We start from the raw sequence: 21,667 nt of genomic DNA, 5'->3' as shown, positions 1-21,667 counted from the left end.
TTGCTGGGTTAACAGGAGTTGAGTGGGAGGATTCCCTGCCCCAATGACTGGTCTGTCCCTTCAAGGCCTGCTGATGTACCAGGCTGGCTGTGCTGTTATCAGCTGTGCCCTGGAGTATTGCGGACTCACCTGGCTCAGAAACTGAATTATCAAGAAAGACCGCCACAGAGGATTGACTTGATTGTAATATTCCATTGCCAAACCATTTCAGCTCTAATGTGAGGTGGAGACGAGGAGACAGACTGAGCTCTGGTTGTACTGGTTCTGTGGCAACTTTGTAATCTGCCCCCACTCTCTGGAATCACAACCCAGAATCCCTTAAACTCTCCCGTTCCCTCATCTCCATCACGGTCCACTTCAAGATATTCCTCTTTACCACACTTTCGCCCATATTTTCCCCCTTACCCCTTTTGCTGCCCAAACTGCCTCGACCCTGACTCAAACCATGGATAGTCCAGCACCTTGAGACGTCCTCCTGATATGAAGGGTAATATTGGATTGGATTGCATTATGATGAATTTCCCAAGCACTCTAAAAAAAATCACAAGTTTGACATTGAAGAGCTATCAAGGCATTTCCATGGAGACTTAATTGAAGATAGAACAGCACATAGCTGTAAATCAACCTCACTGCTCATAGACAAGAGCATGTAGGTAAATTATGCTTATTAACTCTTAATGATGTAATAATGATGTATTGATTAACATCTATAACAAAGAGCTGGGTAAGTGGCCAGTTACTTTACGAATAGGATTTCTAAGATTGCGTTTTTAGTGATACAATTCTTCAACATTTCTTCACATAGAAACTTGTGAAGATGTGGGACTCTCTGTCCCAGAAAGTTGTAGAATTGGAAACAGGGATGTTTCTGGTCCACTATTTGCTCACCATTCCTCTATCCACCATTAATATCTGTGCTTTTAATAATAATCCTTGAATTTGATACAGCGCCTTATCACTTTGAGAAGTCTCAAAGTGCTTCACAGAATATATTGTAAAGTGAATTGACTGTATATTTTGTGGGCGGAATGCGGCAGCCAATTGCGCACAGAAGTGTCCCACAAATAGTCGTGGATTGAGTGACCAATTATTGCTTTATTATTAATTTATTTTGAAGGGTTAAAGCGATCCACACATCGACTAACAGCTGGGTTCCTACTTACTGCTAGATAAACAAAGGTATGTGGAGTAAGGAAGCAACCCAAGCTGCAGGTTGGGATCAGAGAGAGGTGGAGGGCAAGGGGGATTGGGAGGTGGGAAGTTGACTGGATGCACAGTTGAAAATGAAACTCTTGAGATGGGCCTTGAAGGAGGCAAGTTAGGGGGTGAGACGAAGGGGCTCTGGCATAGAGTTCCAGAGGGTGGGGGCAGAAAGCCTTAAGTCCGACCAACAATAGTGGAGCAGGCAGGGTGGGGATCATGGAGTAGGCCAGTGCCTGCTGAGCGGAGTGGGTGGACAGGTTGCTGAAGTTTTAATAGGTCACAGAGGTAGGGAGGAGTAAGACTGTGGAGGGCTTCAAAGGTGAGGACAGAGATGTTGAACTTGATCTTCTTAGGGATGGGGATCAAGTGGAGTCAGGCAAAGAGAGGGGTGATCCTCTCACGAAGTTGAGTGTGGGACAGATTTAATTTCAGATTTGAATTAAACTTAATTTCAGGGCAGACACCAGGAAGTATTCTTTACCTTGGGGGTAATTAACGACTGGGACAAGAAGGGTGGCTGTGGGCAGTATGATGTAGAAATGGGATGATAGGTGGTATTCTGCAAGGAGGAGTACTTGGGAGATTTTCCCTGGGGACAAAATACTGAAGATCTTGTGTGCCAAGAGTGGATCAGTCCTGCGAGGTGGGTGGGGCGAACGAGTTAGTAAACAATGACAGTTATTCAGTCCCCTCTTGGAACGGGGAGGAGTGGGGAAGAAATGGATGTTAAAAAAACCCACAAAGAGAAAAAAATCCATTCAAATGCCTTTCTGTGCTAATGAGCATGGACCCATAGATATATGGGTCCTGATCACCCCAGTCCTTGCCAGACTGCACTGGCTCCCTATCCCAGAGAGGATCGATTTCAAGATCCTCACCCTCGTATTCAAGTCCCTGCACTCCTCTGCACCCCCCGACCTCTCTGACCTCCTCTCTCCTCAGGACAGTACCCGTGGTCTTCGTTCCTCCAGGTCTGGCCTCCTCCTTGTCCCCTGAGTCCTCCGCTCCACCCTCGGCGGCCGTGCCTTCAGCCGCTATGCCCCGAGACTCTGGAACTGCCTTCCTCACTCCCTTCGTCTCGCTCCCTCCCGTCCCATTTTCAGGTCTCTGCTGAAAACCTTTCTTTTCGACCGCGCCTTTGGTCACCTTCCTCCCCCTCCCCCTGGCTCGGTCCCGGGATCCTAAACTGTAAAGCGCTCTGAGACGCCGTCTGGCGTGGAGGGCGCTATATAAATCCAAGTTGTTGTTGTATCTGGGATTATCCAAGGAAAGAAGTAAGAAAGAGAGCCACATGAGCAGGATGGGTGAAGAGTTTATTTCAGCTTTTGGGTGAACACAACGACAGAATAATCATCTAAAGTTCAGGCAAACCAAGCCTCTACATCAATCCACTGGTACCTTCCATCTAACACAGACCTCTAGTCTATCTGACTCTGACTCTATCTGAGTCACAGCATTCCTTGTGTGAGCGTGAAAGAGTCACGTCATAAGCATTTATTCCTAAGATCCTCCATGTTCCAGTGACACAATTTCCCTGGCGCACTTTTAGCATGGTGACTGTTTATTTCATAGGTTAGCCTGTCATTAGGGACAACACGTTCTGTTCAAAATACAGTATAAGTTACAGCGCTTGGACAACACAGACACTGTTAGCCTGGTTACTTTCCTGTGATTTAGGGCTGTGGAATACTGACCAAAGTCCCCAGAATAAACCACTGTTTCATTTTAAACACACAATCAGTCATACGTAATCATTCGAAAATAAATAAAAGGCAATTGGAGTTACACTTTGTGCTTCCACTATCATCAAACAGCTGAGAAGAAATGTCTGCTTTGCTTGAGGCGAGGTCTGACATGCAATGTTTTCCAACGGGATTCCTTAAGAAGTGATTCCTTCTGGTTACAAAATAATGTCTGACTCAGACTGTGTTGAACTCATCCTCAATCTGGAAATTGGTTTACCAAATGAAATATGATAATAACATTAATAATCCTTGCATTTGATTTAGCGCAGTATTATGTCTTTGAGATGTCTCAAGGCGCTTCACAGAATATACTGTAAAGTGAATTAATTGTATATCTTGTGGGCCAATTGCGGCAGCCGATTAAACACAGCAATATCCCACAAACAGTCGTGGATTGAGAAACAAAATGAAAACCGCTTCAAAATTAGGGCTGGGTTTTATCACAAATCCTGCCTCATTTTAAATGTTTAAGTCAAAATGCTAGGTAAGATTTCAGGGAAAATAGCTTGCTTGGGTTGCTCTGAAGCAATCATTCGAATGAATCCCATTAGAAAATCCCACATATCAGACCTCAATGTCCAGTATTGTATTAACTATAACATACAAGCATAGATATCACGGTCTTATAGATTAACACACAACAGAAGATTGATCAGATCAGGAAGCTCTTAAACCATTCTCAGTTCCTTCCGATATTTTTTTCCCCTGTTTCAAGAAATAATCGTCACGGGCAAGGCAAGGCTCAAATTGTTTCACTCCATTTTTTAAAAATAATTTAAATGAACCCCCATCCTTTGTTAATTATATCGAATTGGTCCCAATTGATCCAAGACTCAGCCAGCCCTTTAAGCTAATAGACTCAGACATTACGTCTTATAACAAGAAGCATTCTGAACCCTTATTTTGTTAATGTAGGTATCGTTCACCACTTCAGAGGCAGGATTATCGTTAGAAGGAGTCCATCGCTTTGAACTCGCTTAGGGCCTGCACAGGGGAGATGTGCTTCTTCTGTGATCCTCTCCGGACCCTGGTCTGATATTCTTCGGGCTTCTCTCTCTTGACCAGGGGCTTCTTCTCAGGGGCTTTCATCTTCCAGGAGACCACAGGGGAGTTGACTGCGGCTGTGCCGTACACCTTCTGGTACTTGGTGGAGGCCACGTATGACGCCTTCACGGTCAGAACCACGGCATTCATCAGGTTCTTGGCAGCCTGGATCAGGGAGGTGGCGCTGTCCAACTGCGGAGGAGACGGAGACCATTTACTGCTTTATCGGAGGGTCACGTGATTAACAGAATAACAATCATGCAATACAATGCCATCTCGAAGCGCTTCGCAGGATTTATTCACCTCTCGGCTGATTGTGGGCCTTTGCTCTGTGCGAATTTGCTGCTGTGTTCACCCGCAAATATTCACTTACTACACTTTACAGTATATTCTGTGAAAGGCTTTGAGATGTCCTCCCGATGTGAAAGGCGCTATATCAAATGTAAGGATGATTATTAACTATTGAACAATAATGCAATTTTTGCACTTTGATAGTGTCTTTCATGCTGGGAAGATGCCTCAAAGTGTTTCACATGATCTTACAGTAAAGTGTAGTGACTGTATTTATGGACAAACGCGGCAGCCAATTTCCACAAAACAATGTGAACTAAATGACCAATCTGTTTTTAATCTGGGAGGATTGTTGTCCAGCACACCATACCAGGAGAAACTCCCTTCTCTTTTCGACTAGCACAATGAGATCTTTAACTTCGGACCAGAGCAAGCAGTTGGGATCCCAGTTTTACCACATTTGAAGGACGGCACCTTCGACAATGCAGTGCTCCAACAAGCACTGCACTGGAGAATCAGCCGAGACTGTGAGTTCAATGTTCTGGATAATTAGTGGAGACAGATGACGTGCATGTATATAAAAGACTAATGAATTAAATTTGTTCAAAAAGATAAATTTAAGTAGTTAATGGCTAAGTAATGTTATGCTTTTATCCATCAGTGATCTGTATTTAATTTACAGTAAAAATAAATCATCCTTAAAAAGATCAGTGTGGAATATTCGGGAATCGTATTTGGAAACAAGTCTAAGGCTTGTATGGCATTTGACAGTGTACACTGGCCTTTCAACTCTGGGACTTGGGTTTGCACTAAATATATATAATAATTTGGTCACTCAATCCACGACTGTTTGTGGGACACTGTTGTGCACAATTGGCTACCACATTTCACCCACAAAATATAGTCAATTCACTTTACAGTATATTCTGTGAAGCATTTTGAGATGATTCAACAACGTGATAAGGCGCATCAAATGAAAGGATTATTATTATTACAGCTAAACAGTAGACCTGAGGTTAGGGCTGAAGTTCATTGTTGGGATAGTCCAGGGGAAGCAGTGCTTTGCTTGTCAGGCCTGTACCTGGGAATGCTTAATGCTGACTCTTTTGGGGCCTGAAATAGAAAAGAACTCTGTTTCCCAGCACCAACACTGCATCTCTTAATGTCTGTGATATTCACAAACAGAGCTGAAGGAAGATAAGGTTATTATTTGTATGTCAGTTCTACAGTGCGTGAGACTGGAATATAAGAGAAGGCAATCCAGCTCAGTGAAGCTAGCCATCCAGTACATTAACTCTCCCATCACAGTACACAATTGTTATTTGGAATTGCATCACGCTTTTGCCTGTTGATGTACTTGTTCGACATTTCCAAATATTTCTCTCTCGTTGAACAAACAGGATTTATTTTTCCAAAATGGAAAATTGTGATTAGCGCTTCCCATGCTTTTTACAAATATCGCAAACTGGCACCCCAATGTGTCCATCCCAACTCAGTTGATCCCTTTACCCCTCCAACTGTCAGCCTGGCTCAGTTGGTAGCATTCTCACTTCTGGACCAGAAGGCTGTGGGTTCAAGCCCTTTGATGAGGTCTGAGCCAATAGTTTAGGTAGAAAGAGGTTCCATCGTTCAGATTAGACATTAATCTGTTCAGGTGGACGTTAAAGATCCAATGGTACATTTTGATAGGTTCAGATAAAAAATAATAATAAATTATAATCCTTACAACTGGCACAAAATGATTGAGGGGATGGAGGGACTGGACTATGGGGAGTGATTAGATAAACTGGGCATGTTCACACTGGAGAAGAGAAAGTTGAGGGCGATATGATTGTGGTCTTTAAGATTCTGAAGCGAATAGATAATATAGACCACAATAAGCTGTTTTATCTTGTAGTGAACAGTAGAACTAGAGGACAAGGCCTGTGATTGAAGTGGGGGTAAATTCAGAACAAATCTGCGGAAACACTACTTCAGTGAGAGAGTAGTAAACTTATGGAACAGGCTATATGTTAGATATCAAATTAGATACATTTCTGCTAGAAAATAATATCTCAGGATACAGTATATAGTTTGGGACACGACATGTCAAGTGAGTGCTGGGATAGTGGAAGGCGAACTAGATGGACTTTGGTCTTCTTCTGCCAAGTAAATTCTTATGCTCTTACAAGAGCCTTCCACATAGGGAGGATGTCCCAAAGAGTTTCACAGAAAACAATAAAGTGGAGTGACTGTGTATTTTGTGGGTGAAAGCAGTAGCCAATTTCCACATGGCAATGACCCATACACAGTTTTTCATTATTTTTTGGTATGTGTGTGGGTGGGGGGAGGGGGAATTGTTGGCCAGGACACCAAGAAAACCCCCCTTCTCTTTTTGAATTGTGCCATGGGATCTTTAACATCCAGCTGGATAGGCAGACAGGACCTCAGGTTAATGACTCATACGAATGACGGCACCTCCAACAACACGGTATTTGTTGCAGGGACCATAAACGTTGCAAGTCCTGATGTAGGGCTTGAACCTACAACCTTGTGACTCTGAGACGAGAGTGCTACTTGGGCAAAGCGACTGATGCCTTTACAGAAACCTAGAGGCTATAGAGCTGCTATTATGTTTGATTGCTGTGCTCCTAAAGCAGGATACACATTCATTAAGAAATTTCAATTTCTGGAGGAGCAGCTATGATGTAATCTGGTTTCCTCTGACGGATGGTTTGGAAACTAGAGGACACAAACTTAAGATATATGACAAATGAGTGCACTGCCTGAAAGGTTGGTGGAAGCAGATTGATAGTAGCTTTCAAAAGGGAATTGGATAGGTACTTAAAAAGAAAGAATTTGCAGAGCTATGGGAGTGGGACTAGTTGGTAGCTCTTTCAAAGAGCTGGAAGAGGCACGATGGGGCAAATGACCTCTTCCATGCTGTAGGATTCTATGATTCTATTGGGGATATTTCTCATTCAGCTCCTGTTACCTCTATAAGATAAAGCCCCAACAGGTGAGGTAACACTAGCAGGGCAAATTGCCAGATAGTGCATTCAATAGTAACCTATGCAGTTTTATCTGGTTAAATTCTAGCAGTTATCTCAACAAACCTTGGCTCTTGCCAGCTTGCACCTAATACTCTCTGGAATTAGAGAAGCAGGGTGCGACACTTATATAGTGCCGTCCGGCGTGGAGGGCACTATATAAATCCAAAATCCAAGTTGTTGACACTACAACATTAACAACAAATTAGATTTGTTTAGTGCCTTTCACATCAGGAGTACGTCCCAAGACGCAGGATAGTCAGGGTTTTGAACTGAGCTGGGGGTAGAGATCAGAAGGGATGGAGGACAGGGAGTAGAAGGGTGATCGAGGGCACAGTCGAACAGGAAGGTCTTGAGATGGGCCCTGAAGGAGGCAAGGGAGGGGTGCGAGGCAAAGGGAATGTGGTATGGAGTTCCAAAGGATGGGGGGAGTGAGGCTGAAGGCCCAACCCCTTTCAGCCAGGCAGGGTGGGGGACATGGTGTAAGCCAGAGTCTGACGAGCGGATGGAGCAGACAAGCCGGTATGGGGTTAGCAGATCTAAGGAGAGAGAGAGAGAGAGAATTTCTATGTGTAGGTGGGATGCATGGAATTCCTCAGTTTGGCTTGGATACTCTTAAACATGGTGATGGGTTTACACATGTGTCACACCCCTGGCTGACCAAAAAAAGAATTTCAGTTTCTTGAAGCTCAGGAATTATATAACATGGAGAAGCTGTCTTTCTTGAAGGAAATGCAAGTCACTTTGAAAGGATTTTTGCCAAAAGGTTAATTTCTGTTAATGAACACAGGAGTGTGAAACAACTGCACTGCTGTCTCACATCTGCCGGGGAAAAGATTTGATATCTGGGAGCTTCAGGTGGATTTGAACTCTGCTAATGAGTTTCTTGTAGCACGTAAAAAGCTACGTGGAATCCAAATGGCGAGACTGGGGAAACGCCCATAGCCATTTTGCTTATTAAATAATAAGGCAGTTTTTCGGTGCAAAAAATTAGGGGAATTGAAAATTGATTAACGGAATTATGCTAATAATTCGTTGTTGTTTTTTGTTTTTGTTGTGTTCACAACATAACTGGTGCCATGTGCTTGCCGAAGATTTCTCAATCAGTCTCAATATAGCTGGTCAAATTAATATAACACGTGGGATAGTATATACAATAATAATCCTTGTGTACTGCCTGCCTTATTACCTCAAAGTGTCTCAAAGCTTTTCATTGAATTTTTTCACTGTGAAGTACTTGTAGGCAAACAGCAGGTTGCACGCAGTAATGTTCTCATGGAAAGCCACAGAGTGAATGAATCCAGCGAAGCGCTTTAATGTGGATTCCTAAAGCGAAGTAGTTAGCATGCTTGCCTCGCAAGCAAGAGGACCCGGGTTTGATTCCTGGGCAGGGCGAAGCCCTCATATATGAGCGATTGTTGGCTGCGTCGCTGGGACAAACTCCATTCGCTTTTCAAATAGTCCCAAGGGATCTTTAGGGTCCACCGAACAAGCAGATGGGACCTGGATTTAACGTATGATTGGAAGGAAAGCACCTCCAATAATAACAGCATTCCCTCAGCACTGCATTGGAGTCAGCCTGGTCCATCGACTCAAAGTCCCATTCTTAATTCTACTGTGTTAATTTCAGTGCACATGGTGAAACGTGTAATTGTTTTGCACAAAACTTCTTTGCCAATTACAAGCACTCAATGCTTGCAAGACAAGGAGTATTTTCATAGATGAGTTATATGCTGAAAGTCTCAAAGTGCTTGACAGCAATTATCAGTGCAGTGACCGTTTCTGTGGACAAAGCTCTTTAAGATACTTTAACGTGAAGACGTTTATGTGATACTTTTCTCCAATAGAGGAATGAGCATTAACACAGACCCGGCGGGTTGAATGGAATCTTTGTTTGCCGAAAAATCTATGGGTCTAGGAGAGCACTGATGATACTTGTACCATCACCATTTCTTAAGCGAGACGAATGCAGACCCAAGCACAGGCCCAGAGATGTGAGCAATTAGCGTACTGTAACTGACAGCACAAAGTGGAAGCAAAGCAGGAGACAACCTTTGTGCACTTCACCACTTCAAATTGTCTCAGCTGAAAGCTTCTGGGTGACACAACATAGTGAGGCATAATTGCATTATGCACTGCAGGGCATCCGCAAAAGTTACAGGAGGTCATTTCAGTTAATGTTCAAGGAAGATAATAAGCCTCGCCCGACAGCTCAGTCACTGAGTAGAAACTCCACACAGGCTGGATACCAAACCTCGCATGATGAATTCAGCTGAAAGTTTGGTTGGAGTGCTGTAATATACGTCAAGGTAAGGAGAGACCTGGTTCTTATTCCTGATCATAATTGAGTGACTGGAGGTGCGTGTGTATGTGTGGACACTTGGAGGGCAGGATTGGGGCACGCCATGAATGCTACCTTGTGATCAGTCCTGCCAACTCTCATTGTGATAATAATCCTTGCATTTGATATAGCGCCTTAGCACGTCATTGAGACGTCTCAAAGCGCTTCACAGAATATACTATAAAGTGAATTGATTTTGTAGATGAAACGGAGCAGCCAATTGCACACAACAGTGTCCCACAAACAGTCATGGATTTTATTTTTATTTAAAAAATTATTACCTCCGGAAAGCAATTCGTCAATCGACTAATTACAGGGTTCCTACTTACTGACAGGTAAACAGGGAAGGTGGAGTAAGGAAATATGCCTAAGGTTTCACCCCTGGCCGGGAATCAAACCTGGGTCTCACTTTTGAGGCGAGTGCTCTAACCACTATGCTACAGGACACTTGAGATGGCTCAAGTATGTATTAAGGGGAGATGGCAGATGACGCCTGTGGAACCATACCCAGCAGCAGTAATAATTTGCATTTCTAGGGCATCTTCACATGCAATGTGAAGTATGTTTTATAGAAGAAAACTGATCAATGTTGAAGGTTAAAAGGCCCAGTTCGCTGTTGGCATGCCAATCGACATATGAAGCCTCTCACATCTCATGCCCCCAAGACCTCCTTTCAATATGTGGCCCTGAATATCTTTAGCGCTCAAATACGGGGATGAGAGACAAGATTGATGACTGTGTCCACAAAGTCAAAAGCCAGCAACAAATTGTATTTATATAGCTCCTTTCATGTGGGAGGATGTCTCAAGGATGGCAGGATTACTTCTTAAAAGAAATTATGTCGAAATCAGGGGAGGGTCAGGTTTAGAATTATGAATGGCCTCCACAAATCGAGCCTTCTGTCCCAGAGATGAGAGTGCTACCGAATGAGCCAAGCAATAATTTGCTTCTATGTTACCTTCAATTCGAGGCAGTAAGGCAAAGGGATGAGTAACCTCAGCCCATTCAATCGGCCCCACCGCAGCCTGCTGTGTAACCAGTTCTTGAAATACCCAGTGTTTCAAATAACCTGAGAGTACTGAAAACTCATAGCATGTCAGTCAGACCAGGCCTGAAAAGCAAATGCACCCTTTGTTTCTCTTTCTTCCACTCAGTGACCTGTCAGGGCAATTCCAGCCTTTTCTGTTTTCACTTTTATTACGTTTGCGTCCCTACAGGGAGAGAGTGCACATTCCACTCCAACAATCTACTTCTGGGATTTCCAATGTACATCTGAGATGCATGGAATTCTGTTTGATTTGGATACTCTTAAGCATGATGATGGGTTTCTGCATATGACATCAGGCTGACCAAAATTGAAGAAAGAGAGCACGGAGGTGGGGGTCGGGGGAGGAGGTCACTTTGATTAAAACAGTTTTGTCTTGTCGAGCAAAGACCTCCCTACAAGCAACCTGACCTTGACTGGCTGAAAGGAATAATGTGTGTTCGCCCATCAATATGACAAACGTAGGTGGGGAAAGGCAATGATCAGTCTGTAGTATCGCTGATTTACACATTATGCATTTGTATGAAGGTACAGTAAGTCACAAGTTGCAGGAGAATGAAGAAAAGAGCAACTCCAATGTTGTCCTTCTGAGAATGAAAAGTGCTTCATGTGGCTCTGGCTAGCTCTTTCACAAGAGAGACATGACATTTTGATAGTTTAATAGGCTCCCAGGAGGCGCCGTGTTAGGAGAAACATGAAAAGGGATTTGTTTAAAGTTGTGTGAATCTTAACAGTGGGAGCTGATGAAAAAGGAACTATAAACCGAGGCAGACGAGAGGGGCATTCCTCCTGTCCGCATGGCATAGTCTGCGGGCACGATCCTTCTCCATTTTTGCACCTCTTAACAACAACAACTCGCATTTATACAGGACCCTTCACGCAAGCACTTCACACAGTGCTTAACAGTGGTGTGGTTTGCCACCGAGCTAGAAAGAAAGGGGAGGTGACTGAACTCAAGGTTGAAGAAGAAAGTCTTCTGGTATGATTTGAAGGTGGGCAAACATGACTGCCAATCTATGCACATAAATGTTCATTTGTTTATCTGGGTGATTGTTGGCCAGTACACTGGGAGAAACCTCCTTCGCTTTTTGAATAGAAGAGCCATGGTATTTTTAATGGTATCTTTAACATCCACCTGAATAGGCAGACAAGGATCATAGGTCAAAGTCTCACCCAAAGGATGGCACCATTAACAATGCAGCACATCCCAAGTACTACATTGGAGTGTCAGCCAAGACTATGAGTTCAAAGTCCTGATGTAGGGCTTGAACCTACAAGTATCTGACTCAGAAGCAAAAGTGACACCTCTTGAGCCAGGCCGGCAGATAGTATTTTAATAAGACACCAAATGGTGTTAATTACACACTTGGCCAGTGGGAGGCTCTCTACAGAGCATTTATTTTTTTCCCTTCTTCCTTAATTATCATTTGTTGTAAATCAATTCCAGGCATTCAGCGAGCACCAGAACAGCAGTGAAGTGAATTAATCACTTTTTTGGTGTGAATTGTAGACTGCAAGATAGAATGAGAGATGAACTGAAGCATAGCCAAGTGAATCGGAGCCTGTCAGAGGGAATAATAAAGTGTTAGAGTGAATCACAGTCAATCAGATGCCATCAAGGGATTTGAGAGGAAAATCTATAGAACTCTGAGGAGTGAAGGAGATCGCTGCCATGATGAGTGAGAAGGTGACAAGAGTGCTGATAAGTCAGACCATCTATAGAAAGATATCTGTTTCCCTTTACTGATGGGTGACAGTGTGCTATGTTGCCTTTCGGTAGTTAATCATAAGTGTTTCTGTTTTTTGTTTTTTTAGTTTTGATGGATAATATCGACATTTATTTTACCTTTGATTGGGGGGGATTTTTAAAAATGCATATTTAACACAGGAGGTGATGTGATCAAAGCTGCAGGTGGAGAAAGTGACATGAGTAGTAACCTTACGATCCAGAGATCGCCCATGCTTTATAAAATGTCAAAAAAAGTAACAATTTTTACCAATTAAAATCGCAAACTTATAATTGTTAAACGAGTGTTGAAATCAATATTCAGGGCAGAGCAATATTGTCTTTTGATGGGATGTTAAGCTGAGGTCCTCTCTGTGGCCATTAAGGTGGATGTTAAAGATCCCATGGCACTATTCAAAATGAGAAACAAGTTTCTCGAATTCCCCAAATAAAATTGGTCACTCCATGGCTTCTCACATGCACATATAGGCTCCTTTGTTTGTCTAAAAAGATAGTCACTATACTTTACAGTAAATCCTGTGAAGGGCTTTGAGACGTCCTCCTGATGTGAAAGGCGCAATATCCAATATAATGATACTAATTTATTGCACCCAAGGTCTCTTGTCTCAGTTACTGAGCTGATGGGTGATCTCTGTGGACAATGGATTGCCAGCAGTTCTGTGCCAGTTTGTGGAATATTAATTTAATGCAACTTATAAAGACGTTGACTCAATTTTATGCAAGGTTACTGTTAAATTCTCACTATGGAAAGCGCACCTGAGTCATAGTTGATTATTTGTTCAGCCGGGTGTCTGATACATTTGGAAACCCATCACCTTGCTTAAGAGTACCCAAACTAGACTGAGAGTTCCATGCATCATGCCACCTACACATTGGAAATTTCCTTGTGTCTGGAATGGAATGCAAATTCTCTCTTCTCATAGGGACTCGACATGCTCTCCTAATTCCGGGGTTCAGGTTAGCAAGAGCAAGGACACCAGTGTGTGTTGGGGCAACTAATAAGGGTTAACTATACAACTTGCCATTGAGAGCACTGACTGGCAAGCTTCCTGCTGCTTGTCCAGCCCTACCTTTTGCTGGCCACCTCATGAGAGCTCATACCACAGCCATAGGGAGATTTACTGAGATGATACAAGAGGTGACAGGTTTTTGTTCCATTTAAGAGTCTTGAAAAGTTGGAACAGTTTTCACTGGAACAGAGATGGTTAGAAGGGAATCTGCCAGACAATCAAATTCATGAATAGTTTTGACAGGATAACTAGAGAAAGGTTTCCACTGTTCGGTGAATGAGCAACAGCAAGGTATAAATTGAGGATAATCATCAGGAGAAAAGAGATGCGTTATATATTTTTACACCAAGGTTTGTTAGAATAGCATTAGGGCATCAATTTAAAAACATTACCAAAGAGAAGATTGTTTAGGAGAATTATTTTATGCATACTATAGAGCCTTACTAGGGCATACACTACCAAACACAGTGGTAGAAGCAGAATCCATAATAGCTTTGAAAAGGGAATTAAAGACATATTATCACATCATTGAGACGTCTCAAAGCACTTCACAGGATTTTACTGTGAAGTGTGGTGTAGGCCATGTATTTGCGGAGTACTTAGTTCGCTCTCCTCGCAAGTGAATGGACCTGGGTTTAATTTCCAATGTGAGTGCTTTGAGAAATCTCAACAATGTGATAAGGTGCTATATCAACTGGAAGGATTATTATTGTTATTTTTAGGACACTGCAATGTCCCAGTGAATGATCAATTTTATTTGGGGGATTGATGGCCAGGACACCGGAAGAAACTTGCTTCTCTTTTCAAATATGTCATGGGATCTTTAACATCTACATGAACAGGCAGACGGGTCCTTGGTTTAACGTCTCATCCAAAAGATGTCACCTCCAACAATGCAGCACACTCCCAACACTGTAGTAACGTCAACCTAGGCTGTGAAAGTCAGGAAATGGGGCTTGAACCCTCCAGAAATAAGTGAATGAGTGTGAGGAAAGGGCAGCGAAGTGGGATGACTTTCAGAGAGCTGCTAGTGCAGGCACAATGGGGTGTATGGCCTCCTCCTGTGCTGTTCTGTAAAATCCAATGGTTCTGTGTGATATCCAGGCAACGACACTGAAGTCTCACAGATCAGGAAGAAAGTAAGCGAGGGCTTCACAGTGTCACTGTTGGTGTGAACAGGAGGCACTTTTAAAAATACACACAAACACACACACTGAAGGCCCCATGTTATAATACTAATCCTTGCATTTAATATAGCCCTTGTCACATCGTTGAACTGACTTGAAGCGCTTCATATTGTAAAGTGTGTGTGTTTTGTGTGATTGTGTGTTTTGAGAGCAGAGGCACAGCAGCCAATTGGGAAGAGCAGTGTCCCATAAACAGGGTGGATTGAGCGAGTGACCATAATTTTTGGAGGGATTATTACCCCAGGAAGCGTTCCGCCAATCGACTAACAACTGGGTTCCTACTGACTGTTAGGTAAAAAGAGGTAAGCGAGTCCTCTCACTCTAACAAATGCTCTAACCACTACGCTACAGGACTCTACTCTGCTAATGGATCAGTAAAAGACCAGCTCTTCAGCTCTCAGTCAAGGTGCTATCAACACCATCACAGTTCACATCCAGCCTCCGCTCCTGTAATTAATGTTCTCTTGTCCTTTATTGGTAAGAGGGATTGAGATCGCATGCCTTTACATTGCGTCACAATTGAGCTATGGCAAGTCTGACACATCCATCACTGGAAAACCTGGTGCGGCTCAGACATAAAATCCAGACAAGTGTGAAATATGACATAATCTCACTTTCTCCGATTTAACATTCCTCGAGCACATTTTAATGAGGTCACTGGCTTTGTTAGACAATTTTTTTAATCTCTCGCAGATGTGCCTTAGAGAAGTGTGCTATGACTAGAAAGATCTGGTGGTGGGGCGAGGGAGTGGGGCAGGGGGGAAGAGAGAGAGAGGGAGAGAGACAGTGTTATCGTTTAAACATTTCATGCCCTTTAGACCTCAGTATTAGCCTTAACGTTTAAGGGTTCAAATTTGGAGTGAAACCCAGCCTCTAAATTGAGAGTAAATTTAATAACAATAATAATCCTTGCATTTGATATAGCGCCTTATTATATAGTTGAGATGTCTCAAAGTGCTTCTTTGAGCACAGAATACAGTATACAGAATATACTGTAAAATGTAGTAACTGTATATTTGCGGGTGAACGCAGCAGCCAATTGTGCACAGCAGTATCCCACAAACAGTTGTGGATTGATTGACCAATTTATTATTTTTTTACATTTTTTTTGGAAGACTGTTACCCTTGGAAAAGCTATCCACCAATCGACTCACCACCAGATTCCTACTTACTGCTAGGTAAACAGGCGTGTGGAGTAAGAAAACTTGCCCAAGGTTTTGCCCTACCCAGGAAGAGAACCTAGGTCATCTCGCTTATGAGGTGAGTGCTCTAACCCCTGTGCTAAAGGACTCCATATTTTTTAGCCATCTTGTCAGAATTAAGCTGGAGAGCAATAAGAATTTCCTTGTGCTGCTTACCCCAGACACAATCAGCTCTCCACCCAGGTTCTGGACCTCTGCTTTGACTTTGCTGCAGATGTTGAGCTGGTGACAGTAGAGTGCGATGCGTTGCAAGTACGCCAGCAAATCCTGCTTGCAAGCCGAATCGGGACACTGAAAAACAAACAGTTCAAGTCAGGGTTTTCCTTTGGCTCCGTGCATTCCTTTACCTTCCCCCTCAGCCCCCTTCAAAGTAAAGGTCTTCCTTGCTTTCCTTCCATCCACCAGCTTTAAAGGTGAGGAACAGGATCTTCAACTTGATCCTCTGGAGGTGATCGGCTCACGGAGCCTGGTGTGGGAGAGGACATGAGCTGCAGAGTTCTGAATAATTAGCAGATTGTGGAAGGAAGAGTTGGTTAGTTCAGCACACAGGGTTATCATTCAATGAGACTGGCAATAATCCCATTGAATGATAATGCACAGAAACAGACCAACCAGTCTGTGCCAATGTTTATAATCCAGACAAGCCTCCACATCTCCTACTCCCCTCCTCAATACCCCTTTACTCCCTGCTCCCTCCTGTATCTATCAAGATTCCTCTTAACTACATTGGAGCTTTGAGACATGTCACCATGTAAGGTGCTATAAATGTAAAGTTCTCCTTTGATTGAGCACAAACAGGAAACAAAGACCTCTGCAGTGACACAGAAGTGAAAGGAATTAACTCTAACAGCGCATTAAGAGTCATCAGTCACTTATTCGGGGGGGGAGAGAAACTTTTGAAGTGTCAAAGATCCTGTTTGCATCTTCTTTGAAATCTATTTTGAATTCTTCATAGCCAATTAAGTGGGATGATTACCAAAAAGCCTACAGAAGCAACAGCTGTTTCGAAACGGGTTTAATACTGTGTTTGGAACTGGAAGCACTTCTGTTGCGGATGGCATTAGGAAGCCAAGTCACTCACTCAGCCTGGATTGAAAGGCAATCTAAATTTAATACTGTTCTCTGATTAGAATTGAAGCTACTATACAATTTGGGCTTTTGGAATGATTTCTTTTAAAAAATAAAAGCTGGTTAGGTATGGGAAACATTTCATGCCATCAAGCTGCCGAGAGACCTGAAAAGACCAGACAAGGCAGACTTCCCTCAGACTGAGTAAAACGTGAGATATTCATAGAACCACAGCAAGCACAGCCCAGCCGGAGCCCATTGGGCTCAGCATAACTGCGCTCCCCCACTGATATCATCCGATTTAATCCCAATTCTCTGCTCTTTCCCACACACTGATATAATCCTTCTCTTCAAATACTTTCCAGTTGACTTTTACATTTAACTCTTTGCTTGTCTTTCAATCATGTGTCAGGTTTGGTCTGTGGGCAGCACTCTTGCCTTTAATACATATAATAATCCTTGCTTTTGATATCGTGTCATCTGTAAAATCGTCTGTAAATCCCTTCAAACCCTGGCAACTCCCTACCTTTCCAACCTTACTCCCCACTACCCGCTGTCTCCGCTCGGTCACCTCCTCCCTCCCCCTGGCTTGGCGTCAGGTTCTGCCACTGTTAAGTGCTCTGAGATGCTTGCCCACATGAAGGGTGTTATATAAATGTAAGTTGTTGTTTAAGCTTGTCGACAAGATGTCTCAAATGATTTACTGTAAAGTGTAGTGACTGTATTTTGGAGGCAATTCTGGCAACCAATTGTGCACAGCAATGAAGTGAATGACCAATTTATACGTGGGTTATTGTTGGCCAGGACACCAGGAAAAACTACCTTCTTTTTGTGAATAGTGGTATGAAATCTTTTTTATACCCTCCAGACAGGGCCTCAGTTGAACATCTCTTCCAAAGGACAGAACTTCTGACAAGGTAGTGTTCCCCCAGCACCATACTGAAGTGTAGCCAGATATAAGACAGATAAAAGTAGACTCAACACCTGTGTTAGAATTTAGTTTTGTCTAAGCCAGCACTTCAGTGTAGCACTAGGGAAGTGCGCATTGTTGGAGGTGCTATCTATTGGTCATTTCTTTGGTGGAAGCATGTGGAAACCCATCACCACGCTTAAGTGTATCCAAACCAGATTGATAATTCCATGCATCCCACCTACACATGAAAATTCCTGTGCTGGAATAGAAGGTGCACCCTCTCCCTTGAGGAGTGCATCCTGTTTACCTAATCCCAGAGAGTATTAGGTGCAGATTGCCAAGGCTTGGGGACCCCAGTGTGCATTGGGGAAACTGCTGGAGTTCAACCAGCTAAAACCACGTAGCTTCCAATTGAAAGCAAAAAGTTGATCACTGAATGTTTGTGGGAACTTACTGTGTGCAAATTGGCCACTGCATTTTTCTACAAATGCACAGTCACTAACCTTTCTATAAGTGTTTTGATGTTATAGGCTCTGTATTAAATTACAAGCGTTATAATAATATTTTTCATATATAATAATAATAATAATCCTTACATTTGATATAGCACTTTTCACTTCGGGAGGACCTCCCAAAGCGCTTCACAAAACACACTGTAAAGTGAATTGACTGTATATTTGTGGGCGAACGCGGCAGCCAATTGCGCTCAGCAATGTCCCACAAACAGTCGTAGATTGAAAATGACCAATTTATTATTGTTTTTGGTTTTGGAGGGATTATTATTAGGCTCTGTGTGGAGTAAGGAAACTTGCCCAAGGTTTCGCCCTGCCTGGAATTGAACTTAGGTCTCTTGCTTGCAAAGCGAGTGCTCTAACCACTGAGCTACAGGACTCCATGTAGTAGTAGAATAAAGAAGCTCATTGCCAGCAGAAAGTGAGGGAAGGATTAACGGGCGATGCTTATGCAGTATGTGTTCAGAGGCACAGTCTCCCATCTCTCTTTGGGAATGTGACTCACTTTTATGTAGGAATGAGATAAGACCCACTGATTAAGACTTAATTGCAAGTATTTCATGCTAGTCATGCATATAAATCAATTGATCCCGTAAAATACGAGGACAACAATAAAATTACATTTGTATAGCGCCTTTCACGTCAAGAGGATGTTGTAAGGTGCTGGAAAGTTAGACAAGTGCATTATACAGCGCCCTTCACCTAAGTAGTGTCTCGGAGAACTTAACAGTGGCGGAGCTTGATCCTGAACTAGGGAGAGATGGAGATGACTATGCCACGGTCAAGAGAAAGGTCTTCAGGTATGATCTGAAGACAGACAAGGAGGGGCAAGGTAGATGATTGAGGCAAAGAACAGAGTTTCTCCCAGTGTCCTGGGAAAGAATCGCCCAAATAAAATGGCCATTCACTTCATGGCCATTTGTGGGACACTGCTGCATGCAAATGGCTGCTGATTTCACCTACAAAACACAGCCATAACACTTCACAGTCTGTGAAGAGCTTTGAGGCATCCTCCTGATGTGAAAGATACTGTATCAAATGTAATATTATTATAATATAGAGCGAGTAAAGTAATTGCGCCAATAATCCATCCAGTGAGACCACAGAGGTTCAGTCTTGATTTAGGAGAGGCTGTGTTTAAGAACGACAGAACATTTGCCTCTGATAATTAAGCTGAATTTAGGAAGTTGTAAACATCAGCTGACCCTAAACTGTCCTCACCTGTCATCACGCAACATACACTCACATACACATTCACAGACACACCTTCCAGATCTAGTCTTTGGATAATTAATAATCAAGAGCAAGACCTAGCTGATGTTCCCCTCCTAGCTCAGGTCCACTGAGGCCAATTACAGTCCAAACTGCTACCCCGTGAAATCAGCTAACTCAGTACATTTTGACTGTGATTCCTCCATCAGTATGGATTGAACTGCATCTGCCAGTGTGTCTACCATTGGGAAACTTGACAGCCTTTGCTATTCTAAACCAGCACACATGTCTCACTTTTTCCTTTGGTCAGCTGGTACAGAAACCATCATCGTGCTTCAGAGGATCCATAAGAACATAAGAATGCTTGACGAAAAAAGACCAAGATCCATCTAGTTGTCTTCCACCTTCCTGTGTCGCATACACATATGTCTCAACCTACCTATGTACTGTATCCGGTAATGTTTTTCCTAATCTAATTTGTGTTTGAAGATTAGATTTTTTTTCCAACCAAACTGAGAGTTCCAGTATGTATGCCCCTGAAAACTCCCGTGTCTGCAATGAATTGCACATACTCCCCGGACGGCTGCACCTGTTTATCTAATTTTTAGACTATTAGGCAGATGTTGGCGAGAAACAAGGCTTGGGGACCCCAGAATGGGCATTGGGATAACTGCTAGAGTTGAACTAGCTGAATCTGCAGAACTTGCATTTGGAGAACTGTCTGGCAAGCTTTCTGCTGATTGACCAGCTCGGATTAATTTACCCATTGTGCATTTGCTTGTCCAGATTAAGAGTAGGAAGAATCCCTGCTCCAGTACATCTTGCACACAATTATTCTTTGAGGTCTGAAATTTTGTTCAAGATTTGTTTTGTTCAACGGGTGTCTGACACATGTGGAAACTCCAATATCATGCTTAATAGTATCCACCCAGACTGAGAGTTCTGTATATGTGTGTTCCATTTGTTTAAGATCAGTTCTAATATTTAGATTGCAGAATTTGACATTTCTTAATTTGTAAGCTTGTAAGTTTTTTTTCCGTAGTTTTGTGGGAACAATGTTTAAGATTTTTAAATTCCAACATTCTACATTTAAGACAACGGGGTGTGGCTAAAATAACAATAATAATAATCCTGGCATTTGATATAGCGCCTTATCACATAGTTGAGACGTGTCAAAGCGCTTCACAGAATATATTGTCTAAGTGGATTGACTGTGTATTTTGGGGCAAACACAGCAGCCAATTGCACACAGAAGCGTTCCACAAACAGTCATGAGTGAGTGACTGAAGTCAGACTCCGTCACTATGATGCGCTCCAGGGCGCTACCCCGCATGAAGGGCGCTATATAATGGAAGTTATGTTGTTGACCACCTTCATTTATTTATTTTGGGGAAGGATTATTACTGAAAGCAATCCATCAATCGAGTTCCTACTTACTACTAGGTAACAGGTTGTGTCGAGCAAGGAATTTGCCTAAGTTTCGCCCGCCTGGGATTGAGGCGAGTGTGCTAATCACTATGCTATGGGACTTCATGATAGTAGTAGATACAATGAGAGGTTTCTAGCATTGATCCTACTTCGATTTTAACTGGAATTGTATGTTGCATAGAAGTAGCAGTTTCAAGGCTTGCGTCAGGACTTTCAATTCACAGTCTTGGTTGACAAGTGTGGTCAAGAGAAATCTTGCGAGATGGGAAGAGTTGAAGGGATTCCTGGATGGAGATCCAGAGAGTGATGGCAGAGAGGCTGAAAGCCAGACTGGCAATGGTAGGCGGGTGTGGTGGGGCACGTGAAGCCGCTGAGGAGAGGGAGCAGGTGAGTCTGTAGGTTTGAGGAGGTCATCAAGGTAGTGTGGGGCAAGACCATGGGGATTTAAAGGTAGTACGAGGAGCTTAACCTTGATTCGATGGGTGATGGGGAGCCAGTGGAGCCAGGTGAGGATGAGGTGATGATCCCAGAGCTCAGTGCAAGATCTAAAAAGATAAACTATAGGGTTTATGGAGAAGGCAAGTAAATGGAACTGAAAGGATTGCTCTTTAAAAAAAACTCGGAATTATGGGGTTAATCGAATCGCTTGATCGTATAATCTCGACGCTCGCATCCCCGAATTGCCGTATG

General features: G+C 43.0%; 1 protein-coding gene across 1 annotated transcript in view; it reads right to left on the bottom strand.

Annotated features, from left to right (window-relative positions):
• Window positions 1-3,244: 3,244 nt before the first annotated feature.
• ctnna2 (catenin (cadherin-associated protein), alpha 2) overlaps window positions 3,245-21,667 on the bottom strand; it is a 140,845-nt gene continuing 122,422 nt past the window's right edge. Inside the window, exon 9 of the mRNA XM_042343656.1 lies at window positions 3,245-4,184. Coding sequence (XP_042199590.1) covers window positions 3,897-4,184 — 288 coding nt within the window. The 3' untranslated portion in view covers window positions 3,245-3,896. The remainder of the gene's footprint in view (window positions 4,185-21,667) is intronic.

The sequence above is a fragment of the Callorhinchus milii genome, unplaced genomic scaffold, assembly GCF_018977255.1.
Source record: "Callorhinchus milii isolate IMCB2004 unplaced genomic scaffold, IMCB_Cmil_1.0 Scaffold1, whole genome shotgun sequence".
Classification (NCBI taxonomy): domain Eukaryota; kingdom Metazoa; phylum Chordata; class Chondrichthyes; order Chimaeriformes; family Callorhinchidae; genus Callorhinchus; species Callorhinchus milii.
The sequence above is the reverse complement of the archived record's forward strand: the minus strand, read 5'-3'. Positions and strand labels throughout refer to the sequence as shown.